A 27,613-nucleotide genomic window follows, 5' to 3' on the forward strand; every position below is an offset into this window, starting at 1 on the left:
AAAACCTTTGAGAGAGACTAGTCGGGCTACAGCTGAGAACAACCATAAACCCTCAGTGGCTGTCAGGCACAACATGCCTACCGAAAAGGTAAATCCACGGAAACGGCAATCCATGAAGTAATCTCGGCGGTAGAGAAATCCATAAACGTAAAAGAATACTCCTTAATAGCTTTCCTCGACATCGAGGGAGCTTTTAAAAACGTCATACCAAGGGCCATCACGGAGGCCCTGACTGACCTGCGAGTGGATCGTCACTTGGTAATGCTCATAGATCAATTGCTCACATGCAGTACGGTGACATCATCAATGGGATCGTCCACTCAGTCAAGGTATGCCAACAGAGGCACCGCGCAAGGTGGTGTCCTGTCTCCCCTTCTATGGAACATAGCAGTCAACAAGATTCTGTGTGACCTGGAAGGGGAGGGCTGCAAGGTGGTAGCATACGCGGACGACGTTGCCATTGTCTTCTCGGGAAAATTCCCTCAAACACTCTGCGATCTAATGACCGCAAAGCTCGCGCGACTGTCAGAATGGACAAAGTCGCGTGGACTGGAAGTTAATCCCTCTAAAACGGAACTTGTGTTGTTTACAACCAAATACAAAATCCCGTCTCTCAACCCGCCAATACTAAACGGATGCAGGCTCTCCTTCAGCGACAGTGCCAGTTACTTAGGGTTGGTAATTGTCAAGAAGCTTAGCTGGAATCTGAACATCAAAGATAGAGTACAGAAGGAAATGGGGCAGGGACCCAAGCAAAGTCCACTGGATATACCTAGCAATAGTTAGACCAATACTGCTTTACGGAGTCGCAGTGTGGTGGCCTGCCCTATCAAAAATAACCATTACCACACCAAATGATGCGCTTAATGCTATCTTATGCCTTCAGAGCCTTGACCTTGCAGGTAGGGAGCAGGCTGAAATGGTAGCAATTCGTCTGAGAGACTCCGACCAATGTGTGTCACAGAACATCGGTCACGCATACATCTTCAATGGAAATAATATCGTCCCTACAAAAACGGACTCTTACGTTGTGAGGGAGGGGCAATAACACCAGGACATTAAAGGCAACTGTAAAGCAGATGAGATGGCTAGAACAGGTACAACAATCCCCCTTCTCCAAGATAAGGAGGATATTCGTATGCCAATGGCCACCTGTAAGCTCATAATGTAAAAGCTCTTTAAGCTACTAATAGACAATAGATGGACCCATGCAAACAGCCTGGGTGCCGCCTAGAACGACTTCTGTCGTAGTTGCAGAGATGAAGACGAGGGGAGGAAACGGTGGAACATCTGTTCTGCTCCTGTCCGGCTCTCAGTAGAAGGAGACTTCAATACTTGGGGTCACCTTTCATAAATGACATTTCAGACATCTCCATAATGAGTCCCAGAAGGATCGCAAACTTCATAAGGGCATCCGAATGGGACAATTGCTGACATAGTGCCTCACAAGGGAAGAGGACATGATCTATGCGGTGATCTATTTATCGTTAATCGATATCAAACGAGGTCGTACATGAAAAAGTTGTTTGTTTAATTTATAAAACTCCAAGCTTTTTTATGCAACTGACCATTTGGTCCTTTGACCTAGTCCGGAAACATATACATATAACATCCCTCTTATGCGAGGCGTTTAGACCACAGCCGCATCTTTTTTCGCATAATTTTTCAGCTTTGTTGTTATTGTTTGATGCGACAAAAACAGCTGTTTGCTATTGTAACGAACCATGGATCCCATGGTTCGTCACAAGCAGATGACGCAGCCAACGCTACTCCCAGGTGAAGCGATCAACACCCAGCAAAAATGCAAGCTCAGCACACGCCAAAAGACAGGAGACCAGCACAAGGGGCTTACGCAATAAGTACCCATAATAATATTAAATAAATAAATATTCCTATCAATATATATTCCCGAAGTGCCAACGAAATTCCTTTCCCACGGTACCGGTGCACACCGATCACCTTACCTGGGACATTGGACACTTGTTGGCAGGCGATTGCTTAGGTAACCCTCGATTACCGGGCAGACCCCCCACATGCGCGAGCAGTCTCCGACTTCCTTACCGGGAATATTGGACACTGACTGTAGGGCTAATGATTAGGTAACCTTCTGTTACCGATCAGCCCGTCTGCACGCGCAGACTATAATTCGGCAATATATATTTATGTAAGAACCCTTCCCACATTCTGGAGTAGAAATAAGATATCTGTAAGACATTCATGGGAAAATCGAAGGCCGGCCGATCTATAAAAGGCACTTTCTTGCATGAAGAAAAGGCAGTCCACCAGCCATCTTTGGAAGCAGTCCACCAGCCATCGTAGGCGGCAGTCAAACCACCATACGCGTCGTCAAACAATGAAACATAACATAACCGGGTAGAATAATAATACGGAAGAATAAAGAAACCCATTAAAATTAAAAGAACCAAAAAGTGTTGTGATTTCTATTTCAGTTGCTAGCAAAGTTCCTGGTTTTCCCGATAAAGTCCTCGTGAATTATAAATAACTTGTAATTCAGGACCCTGGACAGACTTAGAGATAGGAGATAGGACATTACACTATCGATATCCCATCGATACCCGTCGATAGCCCGAATAATTTCAGTATTTAGGCTTTCTCCAGCACCAGGAATTTGCTAGTTATTCCGTGAGGGTGTGGAACATAGCTAAACAAGGTTGATGAATCAGCTGTGTTTTGTAAACAGAGCCAATAGTGAAATTCAACTGAAATTAAAAAAGGAAAAAAAATGTACTTTGACATTGAAGTGATTGTGTTGGTGGCGGCATATATTGTTGCAAAACAAAAAAGAATAATTTGCATCTTTCTTTTTGGTTTTGCGCACAGTTTTTTGCCTACATCTTGCACCATTCACTCCAGGAAGAATTGTAAAGTATATATTCCTGAGCTGTGCATCAGCTGTTCTCGCAGTCCACACACGGGCCCGATAGGCAACTATCGATATAAATCTGTGGATTCCGCTCGTGTTGCTGGATACACACTCCAGGAAAACGTAAACGAACAATTCCTGCCACAGTTTTTTTTATATGGAGTTCGAAAGGAATTTTTAGATTCCGCGGTGCTGGATACTATGCTTTTTGTAAAAATACTAGACAGAATACAGCAACACTTGCCAATGATGTATTTGTATTTTTTGTATGATGCGGCCGCATCATTTTCTTCTTCTATCCACAGGGCCCTTATGGGCATCATTGTCGCATGTTCCATTTAACGGAAAAATCCAATGATGCGGCGCAATGTAAAAAGGGTATAATACCCTACACTTTTACATTCCAATCGCTTATGGGGGTCTTTTATTAATATCAGGGAAATTTCGGCCGGAACAGCGATATTAAAGGAAAACAAAAATACACCACGTTGTATGTATAAAATAATTTTACCTTATAAGAACATCCAGGTGGAAAGTTGGAAAATTGAGATATTTCGTTGGTAACAAGCTCTATTTCACATTGATTTTCCAAATCAGTCATATTATGTTCGTCGTCTTCATAAATTTCTTCAATCTGATCGACGGAAGATTGTTCGTCGATGTTTGTTGTACGTCCATCTATAGCACCCAAGCAGCGACTGCACATTTGCCCCTGTCTGAAACATCTCAATACATCATAATTATATTTTTCTCTTATTATTAAGTACCTACCTTACGTCGTCTAAAAGAGAGAACTCCTCATGCATGGACATCATTTCTTCCTTGGCATTATTTTGAGCAAGACGAGTTTGAAGACCTTGGTTCTCTTGTACTGATTACATTTAAAAAAAAATTGGTTTAAAAAAAGGAAGAAGCTTAAATTAAATACAGAATTCACTTATTTTTTACATAAAGTACAGCAAAAATAAGTAACTTAAACTATTAGCTTCGGGCAGTATTGCCATTTTAACATATTGATGGCTATATTTAACGTTTCTCAAATGGTGCAACGACCATGTAAAATAGGCGTTACATTTCTCAGCAGTGCGGGACCAGCACTAGACATATAGATAAGACTTTAGTCTTATCTTTTCCTAGGATAGTTGCATGTTTAGTAAGCCATAAGTATACCAACTAAGAATAACCGAATTTCATACATAAATACACTATTAATTGATAAGAACTGCTGCACACTTTCACTCACCACCGCGCGATACTTCACAAAGCGACCACCAATCCCACACACGTATTCATTAGCTACCGATGGACGGCCGCAAGGTTTCGAGCATATGAGCTAGGAAAACTAACGACACTTACGCGAGAGCTCGACCCGGAGATATTATCTGTGCCCTTGAAAACAATGGGATAAAGATCCCAACTCTCAACTCAACTCCTCTCTATCTACCTGACCAATTAAGCTGACTCGTCCTCCAATCCGACCCCCACACAGATGTGTTACGCTCTGTCCCCCTCCCTCGATCCCACGCAAGCCGGCCCTTTCCTTAGAGTCAACAGAAAACTACAAATTTATTGTAGAAGGACTCTGGACCCAGACTGAGCTTACATCAGCCTGTAATAGGTACGTTACCATGGAACCATCTATTTGCTTTTCAGAATGGGGCAAAGTTCTTTACAACCATATGTAATATACTTAAGTTATGTGAAAAAACGAAACGCTACCTCTGAAAAAAGCATAAGCAAACAATAACAGTTTTCAAATATTAAAAAAAAATAGTTTTGCAATAGAAAAAAAAAAAAAGCAGTTCTTTAAAAAGAACTTAAAGCCCCAAATCTATCAGAAAGAGCCGGTTTGGTTTCTTGACGAAAAAAATGTTCGATTTTGTCGAGTAGTGTTATCTGCAGTTCGTGGGAATAGAATGAGAGCCGTACAAAAAAAAAATAATACAAATTAATCTGGTACTAAAAAAAATGACAATATAATGCAATTCGAACCATTGAAAGGCGCTGATAGGCACCGTGGATCCAGATAGGTCCCATCCCGGGTCCGAAATCGGTGGTGAATGGGCTCACAAGCCATTGGGCAAGTGACTAAGCATCACTGCAACATCCCAACTTTCTGGTATAGTAAACCCGAAACGTAAGCATATGCGAAAAGAGGAGTGCTGGGCTTATAATCCATCTCCAGGATGAGAGCCCGGTTGGCAGCCCATCAGCTCTCTGGCTGATAAAGGTTGAGTGGGCCTTTGTAGTGCACCCCAACTTTAACGCGGAAACGAAGAAAGAGAATCCTTAGCCAGAAAAGCCCCGCTAACAAGAGCTGGGCAGTTGCAGATGAGATACTCCAGGGTTTCGATAGCCCCGGCTCCATCGCATTTCCTGCAGTAGCCACTGTGCCCAATTCAACTGCATGTGCTGCAGCCAGACAGTGACTTGTGAGTATTCGCACTAACATTCTGCATTCCCTTCATGGTAGGTGCAGTAAGTACTGACTGAGTTTTCCATTGCACACATGCTTTTCGAAATTTGGTAGGTGGTGCTCCTTCACCTGCTTCTGGCCTTTATGTCGGCCCGTCTCTCTAAATCGCTTTGTAGGTTGGCTCCCCCGAGAAATATCATACGGTATGTGCCTTCGGGCCACATGGATCGCGAGAAGGGTCATACACGGACTGGGATGTCAGACCAAACGTCGGTGGAAGGCCTGACTGCTAACACCGACTGGCACGGAGAGGAGCAATCCTCTCTGCGTGTCGCCAGCGGTCACACCTCGGATATGGCGGGAGCAAGACATATCAGTTACAATTCTACTGCCAAGAAACTGACTCACTCCAAGCTGAGCCGTATAGGTGCCGGAGTCGAGACTCGGACCTGGAGAGCGTGCTCTCGGTTTGCAAGATAGAGGAAGACAGCCATCTCCGATCGCCTGAACCAGGTTCGAGCTCCCTGCGTAGGGAAGGGCCGAAGCGTTCTAAAGACTGGATGAAGGCTAAGGCAAGAATGGAGGAGGACCCAACAGCCCCCATGCTCACGTTCGCTGGTGCTGGGAGGGGGACAATCTGCAGGAGGTGGACAGGGAGCTTATCCCGTCCATACCATAGGCGTCCATACTCTCTTCCATCGCAACGTGGGGGCCAATGTACAACACTCCAGATCAGAAAGGAGGCGGAGGATCTGCTCTACCCCAGGGTAGCGTTAACCTGCCCCTCAAGAAGCGCCACGCCGAGGACAAGGACGCGCACACCCTGCAGGCAGGCGACGTGGAGAAGGACCTTGATCTGGATACCATCGAGGAGGCCACTCAGGGTCTTGTGCTGGAAGACTCGGAAGAGGATGCGGACGGTGACCTCACTGTAATAGCCACACATGACGCTGAGTACTGCAGCTCAACTTGCATAAGAGTAAAGTCAGCTTAAGTACTAATGGAAGCTCACTTCCCAGGATGCCTATACCAAAGAGAAATCGGTGGAGACGGCACTTCATTCGCTAGTAGCCACCATTGAGAGAGCCCTTCACATCAAAAAGTAGTGTTTGTAGACATATCCAGAGCAATCAAAAACGTAATGTATCGCCTAGAAGTGACCAACACGCACCGAGCAATCAACCTCTGTAAATAGAACCTTCCAAGTTGTAGACTGGTGCAAACAGAGTGGGACACCGCTTCTATGGTAAAGGCATACCTCAAGGTGGGGTCCTGTCGCCCCTCCTGTGAAATCTGGTGGTCGACGACTTTATTAAGTGATTCGGGAGGAGAGCCCCAAAAAAAAACAGCTTATGAGGACGGCATAAGCATAATTATTACGGGAGTATGTCCATGTGAGTGAGTAGAAAAAGTAAGACTCAGCATCAACGAGGAACAGACGTACATCATCCTCTTTAGTAGGAGATACAAGGTATCGACATGAATCTCCAAAAAATTGGCAAAATCAGGCTGTCACCTGATCTAATGCACTGGATCTACATCTCGGTGCTGCGACCGACTCTGCTGTATGGAGTCTTAGTTTGGTGGCAGGCTACCGAAAAGAAAACATATAACAAGCGTATGGAGAGAACTCAGCGACAGGCACTGCTCTGCATCACGGGAGCGCTGAGGTCAACCCTAATAAGAGCACTCAAAACCATACTCGGAATTGAACCCCTTTACATTAGAGTGGGCTAAACAACCAACATTTTTGAATCTTAAGTCGGCCCGGTATAAGAAAGTTATGTTAAGAAACTCTAAAGCAGAGGTAATTTTTGAAAATTTTGAAATCGTTTAACGTTTGAACCTTGCGCATCGAGGTCAAAAAATTCGGTTTTGGCCACGTTAGTCAAAATTTTAGTATATATGTAAATCAAGAGTCTGTACTCTATACAAAAACCGTTGATAGTCCGTAAGTTATAAAAAATGTTCGCGTAAAAACTAAAGTTTCGTTTTTTTTGTATACCAAATGCCAAAAGAGCAAAAAGTTTAAAAAATTTTGAATTTTCGAAACGATGCTCAAAAACAAACAAGAACAAAACGAGAAGGAACGTGTGAGACGCTTCTGGGGACGCGATTCTACTTATACCCGTACTCAGTCAGTATATACATTTTTAAGCTTATGATTTTTTAAAATTTGAAAAATAATTTCTTCATTCTGATTCAGATTTGGCAATCTGGTAGATATGGTCATTCTCTACGATAAATTTAAAATTGTGCCTACCACAGATTTTCGTCTTTTGTGGTGGCGGAAGGGGCCGGGGCGAAATTTTGAAATACACTTGTAGCAGTCACATGAGTCTGGAAACCAGACTATCTCTTATAGTCTCTGAGATCTAGGCGCTCAACAAGACGGACAGACAGACAGACGGACAGACATGGGGTCGGAAACGTTTCCTTCTCTGCGTTACACACATCCACTTTTACCACAAATCTAATATTCCCCTTAATTCTTTTTGAGTACGGGTATGAAAAGTCGATAGATCTCGAATAATATTATTCGGTCGGGTATGGTTTTCTTAGAGGAATTCAAAAATTTCAGTTTTTCCCATACATAATTGTCAAAATGAAAAACTTAGAAATTCTCTTAAAAAATAACCATAATCGATCGACCGACAAAAACTTTTTACAGAAAAATTCTTTATAATTGAGGTCTATAAAATTTTTTTTCCATAATAATGTTTTTTTAATTATACTTGTAAATTCCCTTAAAAAAAACCACAGCTTTTTCACCAGTTGTTGATTCAGAGTAAAATAAGAAGTTGAGCGGATTCGATATTGTTTATCGATATTTATCGTGGCTGATGGTCGTGTTTTACTTCGCTCCTCCTAAAAAGTTGTCTTTTCTACGATTAATTGAAACTAATTGTGTTTTATTAGTGTACCCTGTGTTGTAAACCGACTGTGCAATCTGTCCACTACCTGTGCTCGTTTAGTTAGCGTATTTTTGTGTACTTATTTAAAGTCAATTTGTCCTTCTCATTTCTTCCGTGCATTCCTATTCATAGCTGTGTTGTTGTTGACATTTTCTCTATGAACTCTGAGCCGCTTTCTACTTTTATCTCCGTTCTTACCGTTCTTCCTACATACTTGCACTGACGCTCTCGGTTCGTCGCCTCTCCGTGCCCGCCTAAATCTCTGTGTTTATCTCGTCTCTCTGTGTTTAAGCTTTGATCGCTTTGATAAAGCTAACTGCGTTTCAGCGGCCACCGTCGAACGCTTGTTGTTGTTTTTGTGATCTTTGTTATTGTTTGTGCGCTTATCTGAGTGTTACAAGCGTGAGAGACAGCTTTAGCATATACACCGACTTGATTGTTACCTTTTCCCCATCTCCTTTTTTCTTTTTCTTTCGGTCTACACTCTTATAATGAGTACTTGCTGCGCCAAAAAGTGCCGCTCGGTAGCCGTAAAGCAAATTTTCACCTACTGCTGACTGTGTGACAACATGTCACATACGGTATGCGCTGACCTCGGCCAAATCGGTTGAAAGCGACATGCGAGTTTTTATAAAACAAACTACTAATGAATTCGCGGCCATCAACTGTGGATTCCGACTATTACAGGAAAAGTTTTTTTCTATGGAGTCTCACTTCAAAAATCTTAAAATGTTGACTGAGTCGCCTAAGAGAAGGAAAGGTAACAACAGTCTGCCCACTGGTAATAATGGGGTTTTCCTTGCAGTTCCTGGATCTCCTCTATCCCCAATTCGGTCACCGTCTTTAATAGACTTTGGTGCTGTCGAACTTGGATGTAATGGGGCACCGACTGTGGCTTCTGCATCCACCTCCTCAACAGCCGCCTCTCCAGTGCCACTGTCTGACTGCGATGTCAGGCGAGAAGTCAATGAAGATCCTGTCGCTGGAGCTTCGGTGCCTTCACTGGAACCCGCTGACGCTGCCGCCAGCATGGATGTGGAAGCTCCGTCTGCCTTGGCATCCATCGTCAACCCAGAATATGGCCCATTATCTGCCTATTCTGGCCTTCGGGTTGAATCTGCTCCGCCGGTTCTACCTAATAGTTATACCTTCTACCATCCCTCCTTCTATCCTAACTGCTGTCGCCCCACTAAAATCTATTTTCGTTTCTCGACTATGGCATCGGCAACGGATGTCCTGGTCAGGGACTTTATCTTTTCTAAGCTTTACATTGAAGATTCCTCAGGTTTTGTTGTCACTAAATTAAACTTAAAAGTTAAACGCAACATATCTTCCTTCAAAATTCTTGTTCCTGACAAACATGTCAGTAGTGTGCTCGATCCCTCTTTCTGGCCTGAACATACTATCTGTGATGTGTTTACCAATCGTCCCTCTAGCCCTGAACGACGAGTGGGTGTCCTTCCAACTCCATATCCGACTGCTTTAACTTCTGTCCGTCCAACTCTATCTCCGGCAGCTTTACCCTCGGCCTCAAAAAACTAATTTCTCCTCTTTCCCTTAAGATAACCTATCAGAATGCTCGTGGCTTGGGCAGTAAGCTTAACAAGCTCTATACTGACAGTGCATCTTTCGAGACTGATGTAATCGCTTTTTCTGAAACCTGGCTCAACTCCTCGATTTAGGACTCCGAGATTCTCATTGACAAATTTAATATACATAGGTATGTTCGTCCATCTCGTGGTGGCGGTGTTCTGATTGCTGTTCGTTCGGACATGGCTTCCCAAATCTTTCACGTGGAAGGGCATAATAGCATTGAAATTATTTTTGTTAAGCTTTGCTGCAAAGTTCTATACAACCAGATATAAGACACTTAAGTTATGTAAAAAATAGAAGCACTACCTCTGAAAAAAAAAACATTAAAAAAATACCAGATTTTAAAAAATTCTTAAAAAAAAACCACACCATAAAAAAAAACCATAATTCGTTAAATATTTGTAAGCCCCGAAATCTATAAGAAAAATTCATTTTGGGCCACAGCCCAATTCTCGTGTTGACTAGTGTAATCAGGTCCCAAGAAGACGGGGAAGGAGACTAAGTCGGTCCACCGTCTTCAGGCAAAAAAAGCTGCGAGGAGGGCTCCGATAAGCCAATCGAGCCCATCCAAGCCGGGGGGCACCGCGGGCAAACCAGGCATCGGGGTGGCTGCCAAGCAGAGAGATATCGCAGCACCTTGAGTCCGGCGAACTCCCGTCAACCTCGGCAGGCGGCGGAAGTGCAGCGCAGGATAAGAAGCCGTCCTACCAAGACAGGAGGCGCTCTGCCTTTATCCTGTCAAAAGACGACCCTGACTTCAGGTCGTCGGTGAAGAGGAAGAAGAAGAGGCTCAATAATCCCAAATTTTCTGGTAGCCAAAGGGGCCAAGGGGCAAGACCTTAAATGGCGTCCTGGACAGGGGCGCCAAGGATGGTAATGTCCCTCGGAACAAATGGCATCTGGTCGATGGGGAGCTCCAGGACAGATTTCTGGAGGAGCTCGCGGAGAATTGAGGGCCACCGCCTAAATGTGAGGACGCTGGATGGCATCAAGGCACGGTGAAAGCCATCGCCTGCCAAGATGCTCGCTCGGCGGCCCTCTACATGAAGGCGGTGGCCGCTCTCAAGAAGGTATACCCAGGGGCCAAACTGGAGGCCGTAAAATGGGAAGACATCCCCAGCAGACCAAGAGCCAGAGCGTGGGTCTCGGTGAAGCCTGCAGAGCCGGAGATCTTGAAGGTTATGCAGGTCTGCAACCCACACCTTCCTACAGCCGATTGGAAGGTGGCCAAGGTGGATAAGGTTACTGGACAGAGGCGCCAGATAATCCTCGTCCTCAATGAGAAGTCTCTCGAGCTCCTGAAAAAGTTGGGACGGAGTAGTGGACTATGGCTACCGGAAGGTGACCATAGCCCTCTACAAATCCGACTCTAAGGGCAGGCAAGCAGAGATCCAGCCAGATCTTGAGCTGCCAGAGGTCCCGGAAGCGGAAAGCCAAACCGCGGAGTCGGATGCAAGCGAGAGCGATGCCGACGACACATTGGTGGAGGCGAGTCTCAGGAATGTCCCTGTCACTCCTGCAGATAAACCTCCACCATTGTAAGGCAGCATGCGCTGCCCTATTGCTCCACCTAGCCAAGGGTGGAGCCGATATAGTCCTCATTCAGGAGCCCTGGATCCTCGGAAACAGGTTTTCCGGTCTAAGGACTCAAGAATATAAGCTATACGTAGCTGACACCACAGGTAAAATCCGTACTTGCATTCTTGCAATAAGAAAGTTACACTTATTTTTGCTTCCAAATCTCAGCGATGAAGATCACACAGCGGTGAGCCTCGACGGCCAGGAGAACTCACTGAGGATGGGTTCCACATATATGGGTCACGACCAACCTGACCCCCCTCCAAACGCGCCCCTAAGGGCTCTCATCGCATACTGCGAGGCCAAGGACATCAGCCTAATTGTGGGATGCGACGCCAACGCACACCCCAGTCAGTGGGGAAGCACCGACACCAATGAACGGGGTGAGTCCCTTTTCAGCTATATACTGACGGCTCAGATGATCATATTAAACCGGGAGAACGATCCCACCTTTATTATTAAAAATCGCGAGGAGGTTGGACCTCACACTTGCCTCTCACGCGATACAGAATAACAGAGTATCCTGGAGGATCCTTGAAGAACACTAATCGGACCACAGGTACGTGCAAACTGTTTTCTCATTCTCCATACCGAGTCCAGTCCAATTGCGGAACCTCAGGCGGACAAACTGGACTCGTTACTCAGAACACCTTGGCCATATTCTCCCTGAGTCAACCCCCCCCGGGTAAGATATCTCCGGAAAAATACGACCGATCTGGTGAAAACATTTACAGACGCCTGCAATGCGGCGCTCGAAAAATCCTGTCCCACTAGTAATACTAGGGGCCCGAAGAAACCTGAATGGTGGACTCCGAAACTGGAGGAACTCCGGAAAGCCTCCCGGGGACTCGTCAACAGAGCAAAAGCTCTAAATATTGAGCAGAACTGGTCCGAGTACAAGGTCAGTTTATCAACCTATAACAAGGAACTTAGTAAAGCCAAACGCGCCTCATGGCGTAAGTTCTGCAGTGAAATAGAAAGTAGCTCTGAAGCTTCACGCTTGTGCACAGTACTATCGAAGTCGACCCCACTGAATCGCTAAACCTTCTCCTCAACACACACTTCCCAGGCTGCGTTGTAAACAGCGAACCTCCTTCTGTTGCCTCAAGATCCATTCTAAGCCTGCTAAGTCAGAAGAACATATCCTGGGCAATTAAAAGCTTTAAGCAATACAAGTCTGCTAGAACAGATGACATCATCCCAGCCCAACTGATTCACGCCGGACAAAGGCTCAAACAGATTTACGAGGGAATTTTCTCTCACGGACAAATCCCAGACATATGGCTTCAGCCCAAAGTCGTTTTTATACTGTGAGGTCCTATTTCAGGCTGAGGTATGCATCAGTCTGTCCAGGGTCCGCTACAAGAAAATTTGTAGTTTGTAGGTGACTTCAGGTGTCGGGCTGGCTTGCAAAAGAATGTAGTAGGCAGCGAGAAATTGATGATGCGACGGTTTTTTGTTTGTTGGATTTTTCTTGGGTTTTTTATTTAGTATTCTGTTTTCTTCATTCACGACTGCGTCGTGCAGTGTCTTGGGTGTGTGCCTGAGGGACTGCGTAGTGCAGTGTCTTGGGTGTGTGACTGAGGGACTGCCTTGTGCAGTGTCTTGTGTTTGGGCTGATGGACTGCCTACCTCTTTAGGTAGCCATGGTTCGTTGGTAGTTATTTGTCCAGACATTCTCGAATCTGCGGTGCTATGTCGGGTGGCCAAGGATCCGTCGGTAGTTCTGGGTCGTCTTCGGTGGGTTCGGTGGCTCCGGGGTCAAAGTTTTGATTCGGGTTTTTCGTAAGGATGGGTTTGTCAAATGTGCTTGACGGTTCGATACTCCGGTGGTAATGGCTTATGTGGTCGATGATCAGGGAGGCGTTGGACGTGGGTAGAGTAGTTTTGTAGCTCTGGTGGAACACTTGGGTGGTATTGTCTCCAGACTGGTGCATGAACTGGCTGGTCTTGACGATGTCTCTTTTGTTGGACCAATGGCTTGTTTGGGCGACGGATGCTTGGGTCTGCGGGGCCAAGTCCGGCGGCCACGGCTTCGGGACTGGTTCGGGCTCATGTTCGGTTGGATCGGCGGAGTCAAATGGCTGGCTGGGGTCTCCGAGTAAGAGGGTTGTGTCGAAGGCGCTGGGCGTTTCGATCCTCCGTTGGTAGTCGCTTATGTGGGCGACGATCGGGGTGGCGTTGGCCATGGGTATGATGTTTTGGTACGCCGGGTGTAGTACTCGTGTTATACGCGATGACACCTCTGGTATCGTGGCAACGACTTGTGTGGGCGACGAAGATCTCGGACAAGGCTCTAGGCATGGCTTGCTGCATGGCGCTAAGAATCATGTCAGTACGCGGAAGGTACTCCATTGTGTTGGCGAGGATCGGTGTGGCGTCGGCCGTGGGGGGGACAGGGCGGCTGTCGGTGCATCGTGGGGTTATCGTCCTGGTTTCCGGGCCCGCGTTGAGGGGCTCTGTGGATATCAGTTCAATTATGGGCCCCGACCAGCGTGGGGTTAGCGTGGCTGTTTCCCGTGTTGCTGGGCTGTCGGATGATGGTTGCCGTTGTCCTTTTTCGATGCTGATGGTCGGTTTTGAGGGTGTCCGTGCGTTCAATTCTTCCGTTGTGGATTCTGTGCGTGCTTGCTCTGTTGCTTGTTTTGGACCTGGGCTGCCTGTGTGAGATCCTCGTGGTTTGTTTGGGGTATGTGTCCCCTGTGGTTGGCCTAGGACGCGGTTGCTCCGTAGTGACCGTGGGACTCGTTTTCCCGATTGCTTGATTGCGGTTTGCTGGTGCTGACCTTGGATTCGTGTTCTCCGTAGTGTGCCGTTGCTTCGTATTCGTTGCGATTGGTTTGGGTGTCAAGTGCTGCGTTGCGTTATTGGGTGCCGTGTGCGTTGTGGTAGGTCGTGGACGTAGGTTCGTTGCGCTTTGTTGGGGTTTCTGGTATCGGAGTTCGGCGTCTTGTACGTGGATGGTAGTAAGCACGGGTTCAATCGAAAATTGTTAAAAAATTAAAAAGTTTCCTAGAAATTTGTAAAAAAACAGGAAAACACAATTTCATAAAGTCAGCTTAATTTCTTAAAATATTTAACAAAAACAAAACATCAATTTCTTAAAAAAAAAAAAACAATAATACTAACTCATTTCTTAAAACTATTAATTTTTGTTTGAGATCTATTCGTCATTTAGCCATTGGTTCTTTGATAAAAACAACAATATATTTACTGCCTTTGGCTTCAGTGCTGCACGTTTTTCATTAACAATTTCCCCAGCTTTGCTGAAGGCTCGCACCGACTCTGTCGAGGTTGCTGGAACTGATAAGCCATATTGTGTTTCATTACTAACTTGATATGCGCAAAAACTTGTCCATTTTAACCGAAGGAACCACTAACCAAATTGAGAAAAACAAAACAAATGCCTTATGTCAGTGAATGCAGTGAAACGTCGATGATAAAAAAAAACCATCGATGCATCGCTCAATTATAAAAACATCGATGACATCGATGTTTTTGCAGCCCTAGCGGACGCATGCATCTTGCCGGTTGGTGTTGTTGTCTAGTTGTCGGGCGAGGTTTGCGCTGATGAAGCTTCTGGATGCCCCGGTGTCGATTGTGGCTTCCGTTGCGTGTCCTCCTATGGTCACCATCGCCACTATCCGGCCGTTGCTTACGTGTAGAGAGTTATTTAGTCGCGGGTTGGAGGAGGCGTCGTTCCCGGCTGATCCCGTGTCAGTTGGGGACGCATGTCGTTTCCCAACGTGTTTTGGCGGCAGCAATTTACGGTCCGTGTGCCGCGTTTGCCACATTCCCAGCAGAATAGGATGGAGGGATTATGGCAGTCGTATGCCGCATGCCCCGCTTCACCACACCGGCGACAGGCTGCGCGTGGTTTGATGATGGGGGTCGTGATCATGTGATGGGCTACTTCGGGATTCGCCGTACTGTTTGGATGAGCTGGTGGTCTCCCTGGTGTGTCTGTCGATTCCCAATGGGGACTCAGAAATGGCGTCTGGTGCGAGTCGCAATTCCTCGGCTCTGAAGCCGGCCTTGCGTATCTTGGAGTGTTACGGGGGGTGCGAAAGTGGTCGGGGATGGTCCGCTCTTGGATGCTCTCGAACTCGGTGGCCAACATTGTGAGCTGTGCTAAGCTTTGTAGTTCGTGTCGCCGCACGTACATCTGGTATGCTGGCAGGGCGTTATCGTAGATCCTGTTCAGTTCCTTGGCTGCGTCGTACCTGGCGTGGTGCATGAGTAGACGTATCTCGATGAGGTAATCCTTAAACAATTCTCCTACCGCTTGCTTGCGGGCTCGGATCTGGTCTTCCAATTGTTAAAAATACCATGGCGGCAAGAAGAAAGTCAAGAATTCTTGGCGAAATATGCCCATGAGCTGCCTTGAAGTTGGCTGGTGCGGTACCAGCGACTGGCCCGATCGGTGAGAAGCTCTGTCATGGCCCGAGGTAGCTGATTTGTGTCCACCCCATATGAGAGTGCACTTCTTCGAGTAGTTCCAGAAATGCGAGTGGATCGTCCTGTCCGTCGAACCTGATCCCCCATTTGCGAATCTGTTCCGCGATGTGGGCGGTGGAAGAGTCCATGGCTGGCACGATCCTCTGTGTGGGCAAGCGGCTGGTCTCCGTAACTGGAGGTCTGGGCAGATCGGCTGGCGTTACCATGCGTGGTGGGCCGGGTGTGCTGTATTCGGTGGGGACTTGTAACCCGGCTTTTGGCTCGGTTTTTCGCTGGTCATATGGCCCAGGAGTGGTGGGCATGGGCGACTTGGAGCGTCCTGATGGTCTGGCGTATTGCCTTTCGAGGTCTGCCAGTCGAACCCAGGCATCCTGCGAGAGTGTTCCGGCGACTAGTGAGGCGAACCTCTTTCGTCGTTCCTCGACTGTTCCTTCGTTGCCGAATCCGAATTCCTCGGCCAGGGCTTCCAGCTCATCCCGCCGGAGTTTGTAGATCCAGCCGGTGGTGACTCCTGGATTGGTATGGAGTCCCTCCGGGTAAAATTCGTCGGGTTGACCGGCTTCGTGGGCTTCCATGGTGTGTTTTTGCGGTTAGTAGCACTGACTCACGTTGTGTTGGTGGTACTTCTATACTGTAGCACTTTTGCTTGTGACTGGATTTTGCGTTTTTGTGCTTGACGGTTATTGATCCTTGCTAGCCTAGTTTCCTTCAGTGGCCGTGGGTCTTTACTCCACAAAGCTCCGTATTAAGGTGTTAGTCTCCTTAAAGTCACCAAAAAGTCCCTGCTCGGGCGCCACTTGCGAGGTCCTATTTCAGGCTGAGGTATGCATCAGTCTGTCCAGGGTCCGCTACAAGAAAATTTGTAGTTTGTAGGTGACTTCAGGTGTCGGGCTGGCTTGCAAAAGAATGTAGTAGGCAGCGAGAAATTGATGATGCGACGGTTTTTTGTTTGTTGGATTTTTCTTGGGTTTTTTATTTAGTATTCTGTTTTCTTCATTCACTTAAATTCTGCTACTTCAACTCCTAGTTGAATGGTGCGCTGGTGGACTGCGTCGTGCAGTGTCTTGGGTGTGTGACTGAGGGACTGCCTTGTGCAGTGTCTTGTGTTTGGGCTGATGGACTGCCTGTGTCTTGTATTCGGGCTGATGGACTGCCTAGTGCAGTGTCTTGGGTGTGTGACTGAGGGACTGCGTAGTGCAGTGTCTTGGGTGTGTGACTGAGGGACTGCGTAGTGCAGTGTCTTGTGTTTTGGGCTGATGGACTGCCTACCTCTTTCGGCCGATCTTGGCCCTTTTATGTAGCTGGCGATCGCACCTGAGACCCGGAAATAATTAATTCTTGCTGACTTAAGGCTATTGGATAATAATAATTGTAGGGTGTGGTAACTAGGTCGAAGCTTGGTGCTTCGTTGACAATTTTTAGTGGGTCAGGGTGGTTTTGCTGATGCTGCATCCCGGAAGGTGCAGTTGGGAATTGGGTATTTGGTTTCAAAAGAAATGAGTTTTTGTTAACTCTGCATCGCGGAAGTTGAGTGGTAAGTCGATTGCGCAATGTCCCAAGAGGTGGGGTGTTGTTGATTGTGTGCTTAAGACTATTTTATTTCCGGGGTGCTGACGCACCGCTATTTGTGAGGAGAGCCGTGGCCAGAGCCAGGGTTCGGTGTCTCTGCGGCTGTTTGACTGTTGTTCCCGAGCTGTTTGTAACGAGATATGGCTAGAGCCATGGTTCGGTACAATACCCAAGGCAGGTAAACCCTCGCACACTGCCCCCAAAGATTTCAGACCAATAAGTTTTTCGTCCTTTCTTTTGAAGACGATGGAACGGCTTTTAGGGCTGCATCTCAAACATGTCAGTAGTGTGCTCGATCCCTCTTTCTGGCCTGAACATACTATCTGTGATGTGTTTACCAATCGTCCCTCTAGCCCTGAACGACGAGTGGGTGTCCTTCCAACTCCATATCCGACTGCTTTAACTTCTGTCCGTCTAACTCTATCTCCGGCAGCTTTACCCTCGGCCTCAAAAAACTAATTTCTCCTCTTTCCCTTAAGATAACCTATCAGAATGCTCGTGGCTTGGGCAGTAAGCTTAACAAGCTATATACTGACAGTGCATCTTTCGAGACTGATGTAATCGCTTTTTCTGAAACCTGGCTCAACTCCTCGATTTAGGATTTTGAATTTTATTGACAAATTTAATATACATAGGTATGTTCGTCCATCTCGTGGTGGCGGTGTTCTGATTGCTGTTTGTTCGGACATGGCTTCCCAAATCTTTCACGTCGAAGGGCATAATAGCATTGAAATTATTTTTGTTAGGCTTTGCTGCAAAGTTCTATACAACCAGATATAAGAAACTTAAGTTATGTGAAAACTAGAAGCACTACCTCTGAAAAAAAAACATTAAAAAAATACAAGATTTTAAAAAATTAATTTAAAAAAAAACTACTCTGGGGACGAGACTCTACTTATACCCGTACTTAGTCAGTATATACATTTTTGAGCTTATGATTTTTTAGAATTTAAAAATTAAAAAAAAATTTTACATTTTAAATTTTTTTGCTACATCTGTTATCTACATCTACAATGTATATTCCACATCTAAAAAGTAGATTGTACATGTACCATTTATATTCTACATCTCCTCCGCTAGGGGTTGCTCGCGCACTGAACGCGGCAGAGTGTGCGAGCGAGAAAGAGAATCAGTAGCGTCAGCAGCGCTGGAGAAGAAGAGGGAACCAACAGAAAATTAATTTCTTCATTCTGGCTATAATTATGATCCGATCTAGTTCAGATTCGGCAATCTGGTAGATATGGGCATTCTCACTATACTGCGTTTTTAATTTAATCGTATCTTTAAAAATGTGCCTGCCACAGATTTTCGTCCTTTGTTGGAGCGGAAGGGCGCGGGGCGAAATTTTGAAATACACTTGTAGTAGTGTGAGAGAGAGTTTGTTTGTTTATTTTGATTTTCCTAGTGCTACAAGGTTGTACCTTATGATTAGTGCACTAGTCACAAAAATTCCAATACGATTAATTATTAAATGAAATTGGATTAGATCGAATATTTCTTATAGCTAATTTTTCTTAATTTTATACACATTTTTAATTCTAAATTTAAATTTAAATATCTCCTAAGCATAATATATTCTTAATTTTATTTTGAGGTATGTTATTCTTTTTCTTTTAATTTAGAGTTTTCAGATGTATAGTCAAATTTATCCTGAATTTTAATGCGTCTACAGTTGTTTTTAAGCTATTTGGTAATTGGTTCCATAGGCGAACAGTGTAAATGAAAAAGTGTCTTTCAGAGCTAGCTAGTCTGTGCTTAAGACATACTATATTATTTGTTCTTCGTGATGCAGTAAACCTTAGTATGTCTGATAGATATGGTGGTTCTTTCTTGGTTATAATTTTATGTAAAAATATTAATGCTCGCGAGTCAATCCATTTCGTTAAACCCATACCAAAAATTCTGACTGCATGAGTGGTTATATGCTCCCTCTTTCTTATGTTAAACACATATCTTGCTATACTATTGAATACGACGTTCAGTTTTTGCTTACAACTACTATCACAGTTTGCAAATAGCTCTACGCCATAAAAAAGTGTTTGTATCAATAGTGTTTTAGCAACTAAGAGACGAATATTTTCTGGAAGGTAACGTTGTGTCATGTTTAAAGTTCTCAGCAAACCATAGGTTCTACCTACGACCTTTATAATGTGATCATTCCATGTAAGCATGCTATTAAAAACCACTCCCAAATTATTTGCTGTTGTTGTGTATGTAATGGTATTGTGATTTATTTTTATTTTGCGTAGGTTAGTAAGTTCGATTTTCTTCTTTGAGATTACTAGGCATTTCGATTTAGTTGGGTTTAATCCTAGACCGTTATTGTTTGCCCAACTTCTTATGTTTGTTAGTTCCCTGTTGGTTATTATTGCACACTCATTTATGTTATTTACGGGACGGCATACATACATTTGGACGTCATCAGCATATAAATGGACTTCACACTCAGACAATACATTGGGAAGGTCATTTACATAAACAGTAAACAATAATGGTCCAAGGATAGATCCTTGCGGAACTCCTCTCGTAGGGGACAGAGATGACGAGTTCCCAAATTTCGTGACTACAGATTGTGATCGATTTGTCAAGTATGAATGAATTAGTTCGGTTGCAGTAGTTGTCCAGTCCATATAGTCTTTGTAGTTTTTTACACATAACCTCGTGATTGACGGTATCGAATGCTTTGCTATAGTCTAATAATGTTAAGAATGCCACCTGTCCTTCATCAATTTGTTTACGGATGTCTTCAGTGACTTTAAGGATTGCAGAGATACAGCTCCTGTCTTTCCTAAACCCCGATTGTTTTTCATTAAGCAGTTTATTACTTGCCATATAGTTACTAAGTTGGGTTGAGAGCAATCGTTCAAGAGCTTTTGAAAGAAAAGGCAAAATGGCAATCGGTCTAAAGTCGTTATTTGACTTCGGTATTGGGATTATTTTGGCTGCTTTCCAGGCCTTAGGAAATGACGAGCTCTTTATTGCACTATTAAAGAGATGTGTTATATATAGTATTATCTTTGGTAGCAGTGGTTTAAGAAATTTGGGATTTATATCATCTGGTCCTGTTGCACTAGATTTAATTTTAAGAATCGACTCTACAACATCACATTGGGACACACATTCAAAGCTAAATCTATTATCACAATAAATATCACAGTCAAGGTATACGTTATTTAGTACAGTAGGTACGGTAGATTGCACAAATTTTCTGTTCAAATCATCAAGGTCTATATCCACCTGTGGTGATTTCGGCATCTGTTTGCCGATACCGAGTGATTTTAGTTCCTGCCATTTTTGGCTAGTTGACATGATTTCATGAAATTTGATCGTGTAATAGTTAGTTTTAGATTTCTTAATGCTAGTCTGCACTTTGTGTCTCGCTTCCTTAAACATAGCGTAGTGATGGCTTGTCTTGTATCGTTTCCATCGCTCATACGAAACATTTCGAGCATTTATTAGCAACTTTATGTTGTCAGAAAACCAGGGCTTTAAAGTCGGCCTAATAGTGCGTGATTTAGTTGGTACAAATTTGTTGTTAAGGTACAGTATGTTATTCTGAAGTAATGAAACTTGTTCGTCCACTGAGGTTGTAGCAAGGATTCTATTCCAGTCCAGTTGGTCACATTCAGCACTTAACGAAACATAGTCAATATTTTTAAAGTCCCTGTAATATATTGTTTCGGCAGAGTTTTCGAAGTAAACATTATACGTCAGAAATATTAAGTCATGTCTAGAGAATACTGGCACAGAAATTTGGTCATATAATAAAATACTTTGGCGATCACTAACAAAAAATACTTCAAGCAGGGTGTCAGTACTGTGTGAGAAATGAGTTGGGTAGTCAGAGTTTGCAGCATGCAGGCCTATCGCTTCCAAATTGTTTTTTAGCTGGTGCTCTTTCAGCATGTTGCTATTTAGGTCACCGGTGATTACTACATTGTCATACCTTAATGATATTGTGTCCAGTATTGAGATGGCTTCCGAAAAGTCTGTTGTGCGATTTGGTCTGTAAATGCAGCCAATAAGTAACCTGGACGCTTGTCTGGCTCCCTTTATTTCGAGAAAGATATACTCTATTTGACTCTCATTGGTGTGCTTACTTATTACATTAGATGTCAGGTTGGACTTAACATAGATTGCAACACCCCCAGCATGTCCCTTCCGGTCCGAACGAAAGACATTGTATCCGTCACACGTAATCATAACATCACAGATATTAGATGTAAACCACGTTTCAGAAACACAGATGACATCAACATTTGAGTTAGTAAAAAGCTACCTGAATTCATCCATCTTTTTGGTTAGACTTTAGACATTAATATGACAAATATTAATTCCTGAGTGTTGCTTGCTAAGAATACGGATTAGTGCATGACTGCTCGCCTCTGAAGTCATATTACTCTGCATTTTGCAGTTAATTTATCCATACTTAACTGACGCACAGACAAATTCAAAGAGATATTCGACTTACACCTTAAAAACGTACATAAAAACTTAAAGTTACAAAGGAGAAAGAAATGCAGTAAACTCTTAAGACTAACATTGAGTACATAAAGAAAAAGGTAAGAGAGACATTTAGCTACGAAAGCTCCCCTGTTGATCGTGTTCTTGGTGATGGGATTGAGATGCATACATGGACAAAAGCTCTTGCATGCTACTAATGCGAACGTAGTTATCGCTCCCAGCCACTCTCACATGAACAGCGGAGCGGCGCGTAAATACTGCGGTGAGTTTTTTTTTGCCTTTTCCCTTTCATAGCTTCTTTGAAAATTGCATATTGAGCTTTTGTAAGTTGCTCGTTAACATAGAATGGCACGTTTGAGTCGAAACCCAGCAGCTGTAAGCTCAGCGGCTGTTTTTCTGTTCTCCGATATGCACCAATTTGTCGGAGCAATGCAATTTTGTCGCGTGTGTGATCCATTTTAACTATAATTGTGGGATCAACAATAGTGCCGTTCGATGTCTTATTCGGAAAATATCCCTAATCTTTGGCGGAGGCGTAAGATTAAGTGAAAAACACAGTGTATGAAAGATTGTTTTTAAGTTTTCGCCGTCAACAAACGGGACTCCGTGCACTCGGACGTCAGCTGCGACCCCGTCCATTGCCTGCACCTCCAGCTTCTGCTCAAAACGCGCCTCCAGTGCCAATATTTGATCCTTTAGAGCGCCATTCTCGGATGCCTCCGTCTCCAGCTGTTCCACACGCTTGGCTAGGCGCTTTCTCTAGCTCTTATAGTCTCTCAGATCTAGGCGCTCATCAAGACGGACAGACGGACGGACGGACGGACAGACGGACAGACGGACATGGCTATATCGACTCGGCTATTGATGCTGATCAAGAATATATATACTTTATGGTGTCGGAAACGTTTCCTTCTCTGCGTTACACACATCCACTTTTACCACAAATCTAATATACCCCTTAACTCTTTTTTGAGTACGGGTATAAAAACCATAATTCGTTAAAAACTTTTAAGCCCCGAAATCATAAGAAAAATTCATTTTGGGCCACAGCCCAATTCTCGTGTTGACTAGTGTAATCAGGTCCCAAGAAGACGGGGAAGTCTTCAGTCAAAAAAAGCTGCGAGGAGGGCTCCGATAAGCCAATCGAGCCCATCCAAGCCGGGGGGCACCGCGGGCAAACCAGGCATCGGGGTGGCTGCCAAGCAGAGAGATATCGCAGCGCCTTGAGACCGGCGAACTCCCGTCAACCTCGGCAGGCGGCGGAAGTGCAGCGCAGGATAAGAAGCAGTCCTACCAAGACAGGAGGCGCGCTGCCTTTATCCTGTCAAAAGACGACCCTGACTTCAGGTCGTCGGTGAAGAGGAAGAAGAAGAGGCTCAATAATCCCAAATTTTCTGGTAGCCAAAGGGGCCAAGGGGCAAGACCCTAAATGGCGTCCTGGACAGGGGCGCCAAGGATGGTAATGTCCCTCGGAACAAATGGCATCTGGTCGATGGGGAGCTCCAGGACAGATTTCTGGAGGAGCTCGCGGAGAATTGAGGGCCACCGCCTAAATGTGAGGACGCTGAGTGGAATCAAGGCACGGTGAAAGCCATCGCCTGCCAAGATGCTCGCTCGGCGGCCCTCTACATGAAGGCGGTGGCCGCTCTCAAGAAGGTCTACCCAGGGGCCAAACTGGAGGCCGTAAAATGGGAAGACATCCCCAGCAGACCAAGAGCCAGAGCGTGGGTCTCGGTGAAGCCTGCAGAGCCGGAGATCTTGAAGGTTATGCAGGTCTGCAACCCACACCTTCCTACAGCCGATTGGAAGGTGGCCAAGGTGGATAAGGTTACTGGACAGAGGCGCCAGATAATCCTCGTCCTCAATGAGGAGTCTCTCGAGCTCCTGAAAAAGTCGGACGGAGTAGTGGACTATGGCTACCGGAAGGTGACCATAGCCCTCTACAAATCCGACTCTAAGGGCAGGCAAGCAGAGATCCAGCCAGATCTTGAGCTGCCAGAGGTCCCGGAAGCGGAAAGCCAAACCGCGGAGTCGGACGTAGCGTCGGAGATGTCGGACGACATCCGCTGTCACTCCTGCAGATAAACCTCCACCACTGTAAGGCAGCATGCGCTGCCCTATTGCTCCACCTAGCCAAGGGTGGAGCCGATATAGTCCTCATTCAGGAGCCCTGGATCCTCGGAAACAGGGTTTCCGGTCTAAGGACTCAAGAATATAAGCTATACGTAGCTGACACCACAGGTAAAATCCGTACTTGCATTCTTGCAATAAGAAAGTTGCACTTATTTTTGCTCCCAAATCTCAGCGATGAAGATCACACAGCGGTGAGCCTCGACGGCCAGGAGAACTCACTGAGGATGGGTTCCACATATATGGGTCACGACCAACCTGACCCCCCTCCAAACGCGCCCCTAAGGGCTCTCATCGCATACTGCGAGGCCAAGGACATCAGCCTAATTGTGGGATATTAAAAATCGCGAGGAGGTTGGACCTCACACTTGCCTCTCACGCGATACAGAATAACATAGTATCCTGGAGGATCCTTGAAGAACACTAATCGGACCACAGGTACGTGCAAACTGTTTTCTCATTCTCCATACCGAGTCCAGTCCAATTGCGGAAGTCAACCCTGAGTCAACCCCCCCCCGGGTAAGATATCTCCCGGAAAAATACGACCGATCTGGTGAAAACATTTACAGACGCCTGCAATGCGGCGCTCGAAAAATCCTGTCCCACTAGTAATACTAGGGGCCGGAAGAAACCTGAATGGTGGACTCCGAAACTGGAGGAACTCCGGAAAGCCTCCCGGGGACTCTTCAACAGAGCAAAAGCTCTATATATTGAGCAGAACTGGTCCGAGTACAAGGTCAGTTTATGAACCTATAATAAGGAACTTAGGAAAGCCAAACGCGCCTCATGGCGTAAGTTTTGCAGTGAAATAGAAAGTAGCTCCGAAGCTTCACGCTTGTGCAAAGTACTGTCGAAGTCGACCCCAATGAATCGCTAAACCTTCTCCTCAACACACACTTCCCAGGCTGCGTTGGCTCAAACAGATTTACGAGGGAATTTTCTCTCACGGACAAATCCCAGACATATGGCTTCAGCCCAAAGTCGTTTTTATACACAAGGCAGGTAAACCCTCGCACACTGCCCCCAAAGATTTCAGACCAATAAGTTTTTCGTCCTTTCTTTTGAAGACGATGGAACGGCTTTTAGGGCTGCATCTCAGGGCGAGTATTCCGCCCAATCTAATCTCTGATTCTCAGCACGCCTATCGGAAAGGAAGACCCACCGAGACGGTCCTACACGCGATTACATCGATCAATGAAAAGTCCCTTAGCTGTAAGGAATACACATTGGTGGCCTTCCTTGACATAGAAGGCTTGACAACATCGTCCCGACCGCCATCACGGGTGCACTGACGGACCTGGGGATTGATTCCCGGACGGTGAGTCTCATCGATCAGATGCTTCAATGCAGGACCGTTGAGGTCTCACTGGGGACGTTAACTTCCACCAGGTTTGTCAGCAGAGGTACGCCGCAGGGCGGAGTAAATGAACTGCTGCGGGAGATAGAGAAGGGCGGATGACATGTGGTGGCGTACGCTGATGATGTTGCCATAGCATTCTCTGGGAAATTTCCACAGACGCTATGCGAGTGCATGACAAGCACTCTCATGAAACTGTCCCAGTGGGCAGACAAATGCGGGCTAGGTGTTAATCCGTCTAGACCGGAACTAGTACTCTTCACCAGGAAGTACAAGATTCCGACACTGACTCCCCCAAAACTCTGTGGGGAAGCGCTAGTTTTTAGCAGTAATGCCAAGTATCTTGGCCTGATCTTCGATAGGAAGCTCGACTGGAAACTGAGCACAGAGGATAGGGTAAGGAAGGTCAATATGGCCCTCTATACCTGCAAGCTCGGACTCAAATGGGGAATGACCCCGCACATAGTCCGGTAGCTATATACCGCCATCATACGACCAATCCTGATGGTGTGGTGGCCAGCACTGGCATGGCAGAGCTATGCATAACGGGCGGACTACGCACAACCCCAGGAGAAGCCCTCGATACCATGTTGTACCTTCTCCCTGTAGAACTCATGGGGAAAAAGGTGGCAACTCTTTACGCACTCAGAATGAGAGAATCCAAACTTTGGAAAGCATCCGCGTTTGGACACTCGGGAATCTTGACGAGACTCCCGCAACTACCGGAGGGGACAGATTACTGCATACCGAGTGATCACCTCTCGACGCCATTCCAGGTATCAATCCCACTCAGGGAGGACTGTGAGAGGGGCGAACCTGGACCTGCAAATGCAATCCACATATACACCACTTTTACCACAAATCTAATATACCTCTTAACTCTTTTTTTTTATCTATCAGAAAAAGTCGGTTTTTTGCGAAGCGTAAATAAAAAGTTAAAGTTTGTTAAATGTACAATAAAATTTTTTGAGCACATACATTTTCAAGGGATAAAGGATGCGATTTACCCCACGACCTAATTAACTAATTACTAATATTATTAATCTATAAAGCTCACACAAAACCCTCTTAATGATAAAGTATCTGACTTTAGTTGGGGCCCCAATTTTTTTTTGCACCGGGTCCCTTTTCTATCTTGCTACGCTAATGGACGAAAAGGCCCCGTGGGAGCGAGAGCGAGGGCGAGGGCAACAGCTTGTGTAGCTGAAATGCTAACATTGTGGTGTCAGCGGAAAGCCCACAGAGCTGTTGCCCCAAATCACAAAATCTGCCACCATTTGGAATGGGTGTATGTGAGAGCATATTGTGGTTTGCACAAATTGGTGTGCCGATAAGCTGGACTTGCCAATACCTAAAAAACTAATATCTTTTCTAGTTCTTTTCTTTTCTAGTTGTAACGAACCATGGATCCCATGGTTCGTCACAAGCAGATGACGCAGCCAACGCTACTCCCAGGTGAAGCGATCAACACCCAGCCAAAATGCAAACTCAGCACACGCCAAAAGACAGGAGACCAGCAGAAGGGGCTTACGCAATAAGTACCTAAAATAATATTAAATAAATAAATATTCCTAACAATATATATTCCCGAAGTGCCAACGAAATTCCTTTCCCACGGTACCGGTGCACACCGATCACCTTACCTGGGACATTGGACACTTGTTGGGGGGCGATTGCTTAGGTAACCCTCGATTACCGGGCAAAACCGCCACATGCGCAAGCCAGTCAGCAGTCTCCGACTCTCCTTACCGGGGATATTGGACACTGACTGCAGGGCTAATGATTAGGTAACCTTCTGTTACCGATCAGCCCGTCTGCACGCGCAGACTATAATTCGGCAATATATATTTATGTAAGAACCCTTCCCACATTCTGGAGTAGAAATAAGATATCTGTAAGACATTCATGGGAAAATCGAAGGCCGGCCGATCTATAAAAGGCACTGCCTTGCATGAAGAAAGGGGAGTCCACCAGCCATCGTCGGAGGCAGTCCACCAGCCATCGTCGGAGGCAGTCCACCAGCCATCGTGGGATGCAGTCAATCAGCTTTCGCGAGAGGCAGTCAAAATCACCATCCGCGTCGTAGTACAAGTAAAACCTAACATAACCGGGTAGAATAATCATACGGAAGAATAAAGAAAACTATTAAAATTAAAAGAACCAAAAAGTGTTGTGATTTCTATTTCAGTTTTCTGGCAAAGTTCCTGGTTTCCCGATAAAGTCCTCGTGAATTATAAATATCTTGTAAT

At 45.4% G+C, this 27,613-nt stretch overlaps 1 protein-coding gene across 1 annotated transcript in view; it reads right to left on the reverse strand.

The window, feature by feature from the left end:
• Window positions 1-27,613, reverse strand: part of LOC111080671 — a 116,997-nt gene that overhangs the window by 6,557 nt on the left and 82,827 nt on the right. The window contains 2 exon segments of the mRNA XM_041595407.1: window positions 3,396-3,600; window positions 3,656-3,755. Coding sequence (XP_041451341.1) covers window positions 3,396-3,600; window positions 3,656-3,755 — 305 coding nt within the window.

This window comes from Drosophila obscura, unplaced genomic scaffold, assembly GCF_018151105.1.
Source record: "Drosophila obscura isolate BZ-5 IFL unplaced genomic scaffold, ASM1815110v1 contig_58, whole genome shotgun sequence".
Taxonomy (NCBI): Eukaryota; Metazoa; Arthropoda; class Insecta; order Diptera; family Drosophilidae; genus Drosophila; species Drosophila obscura.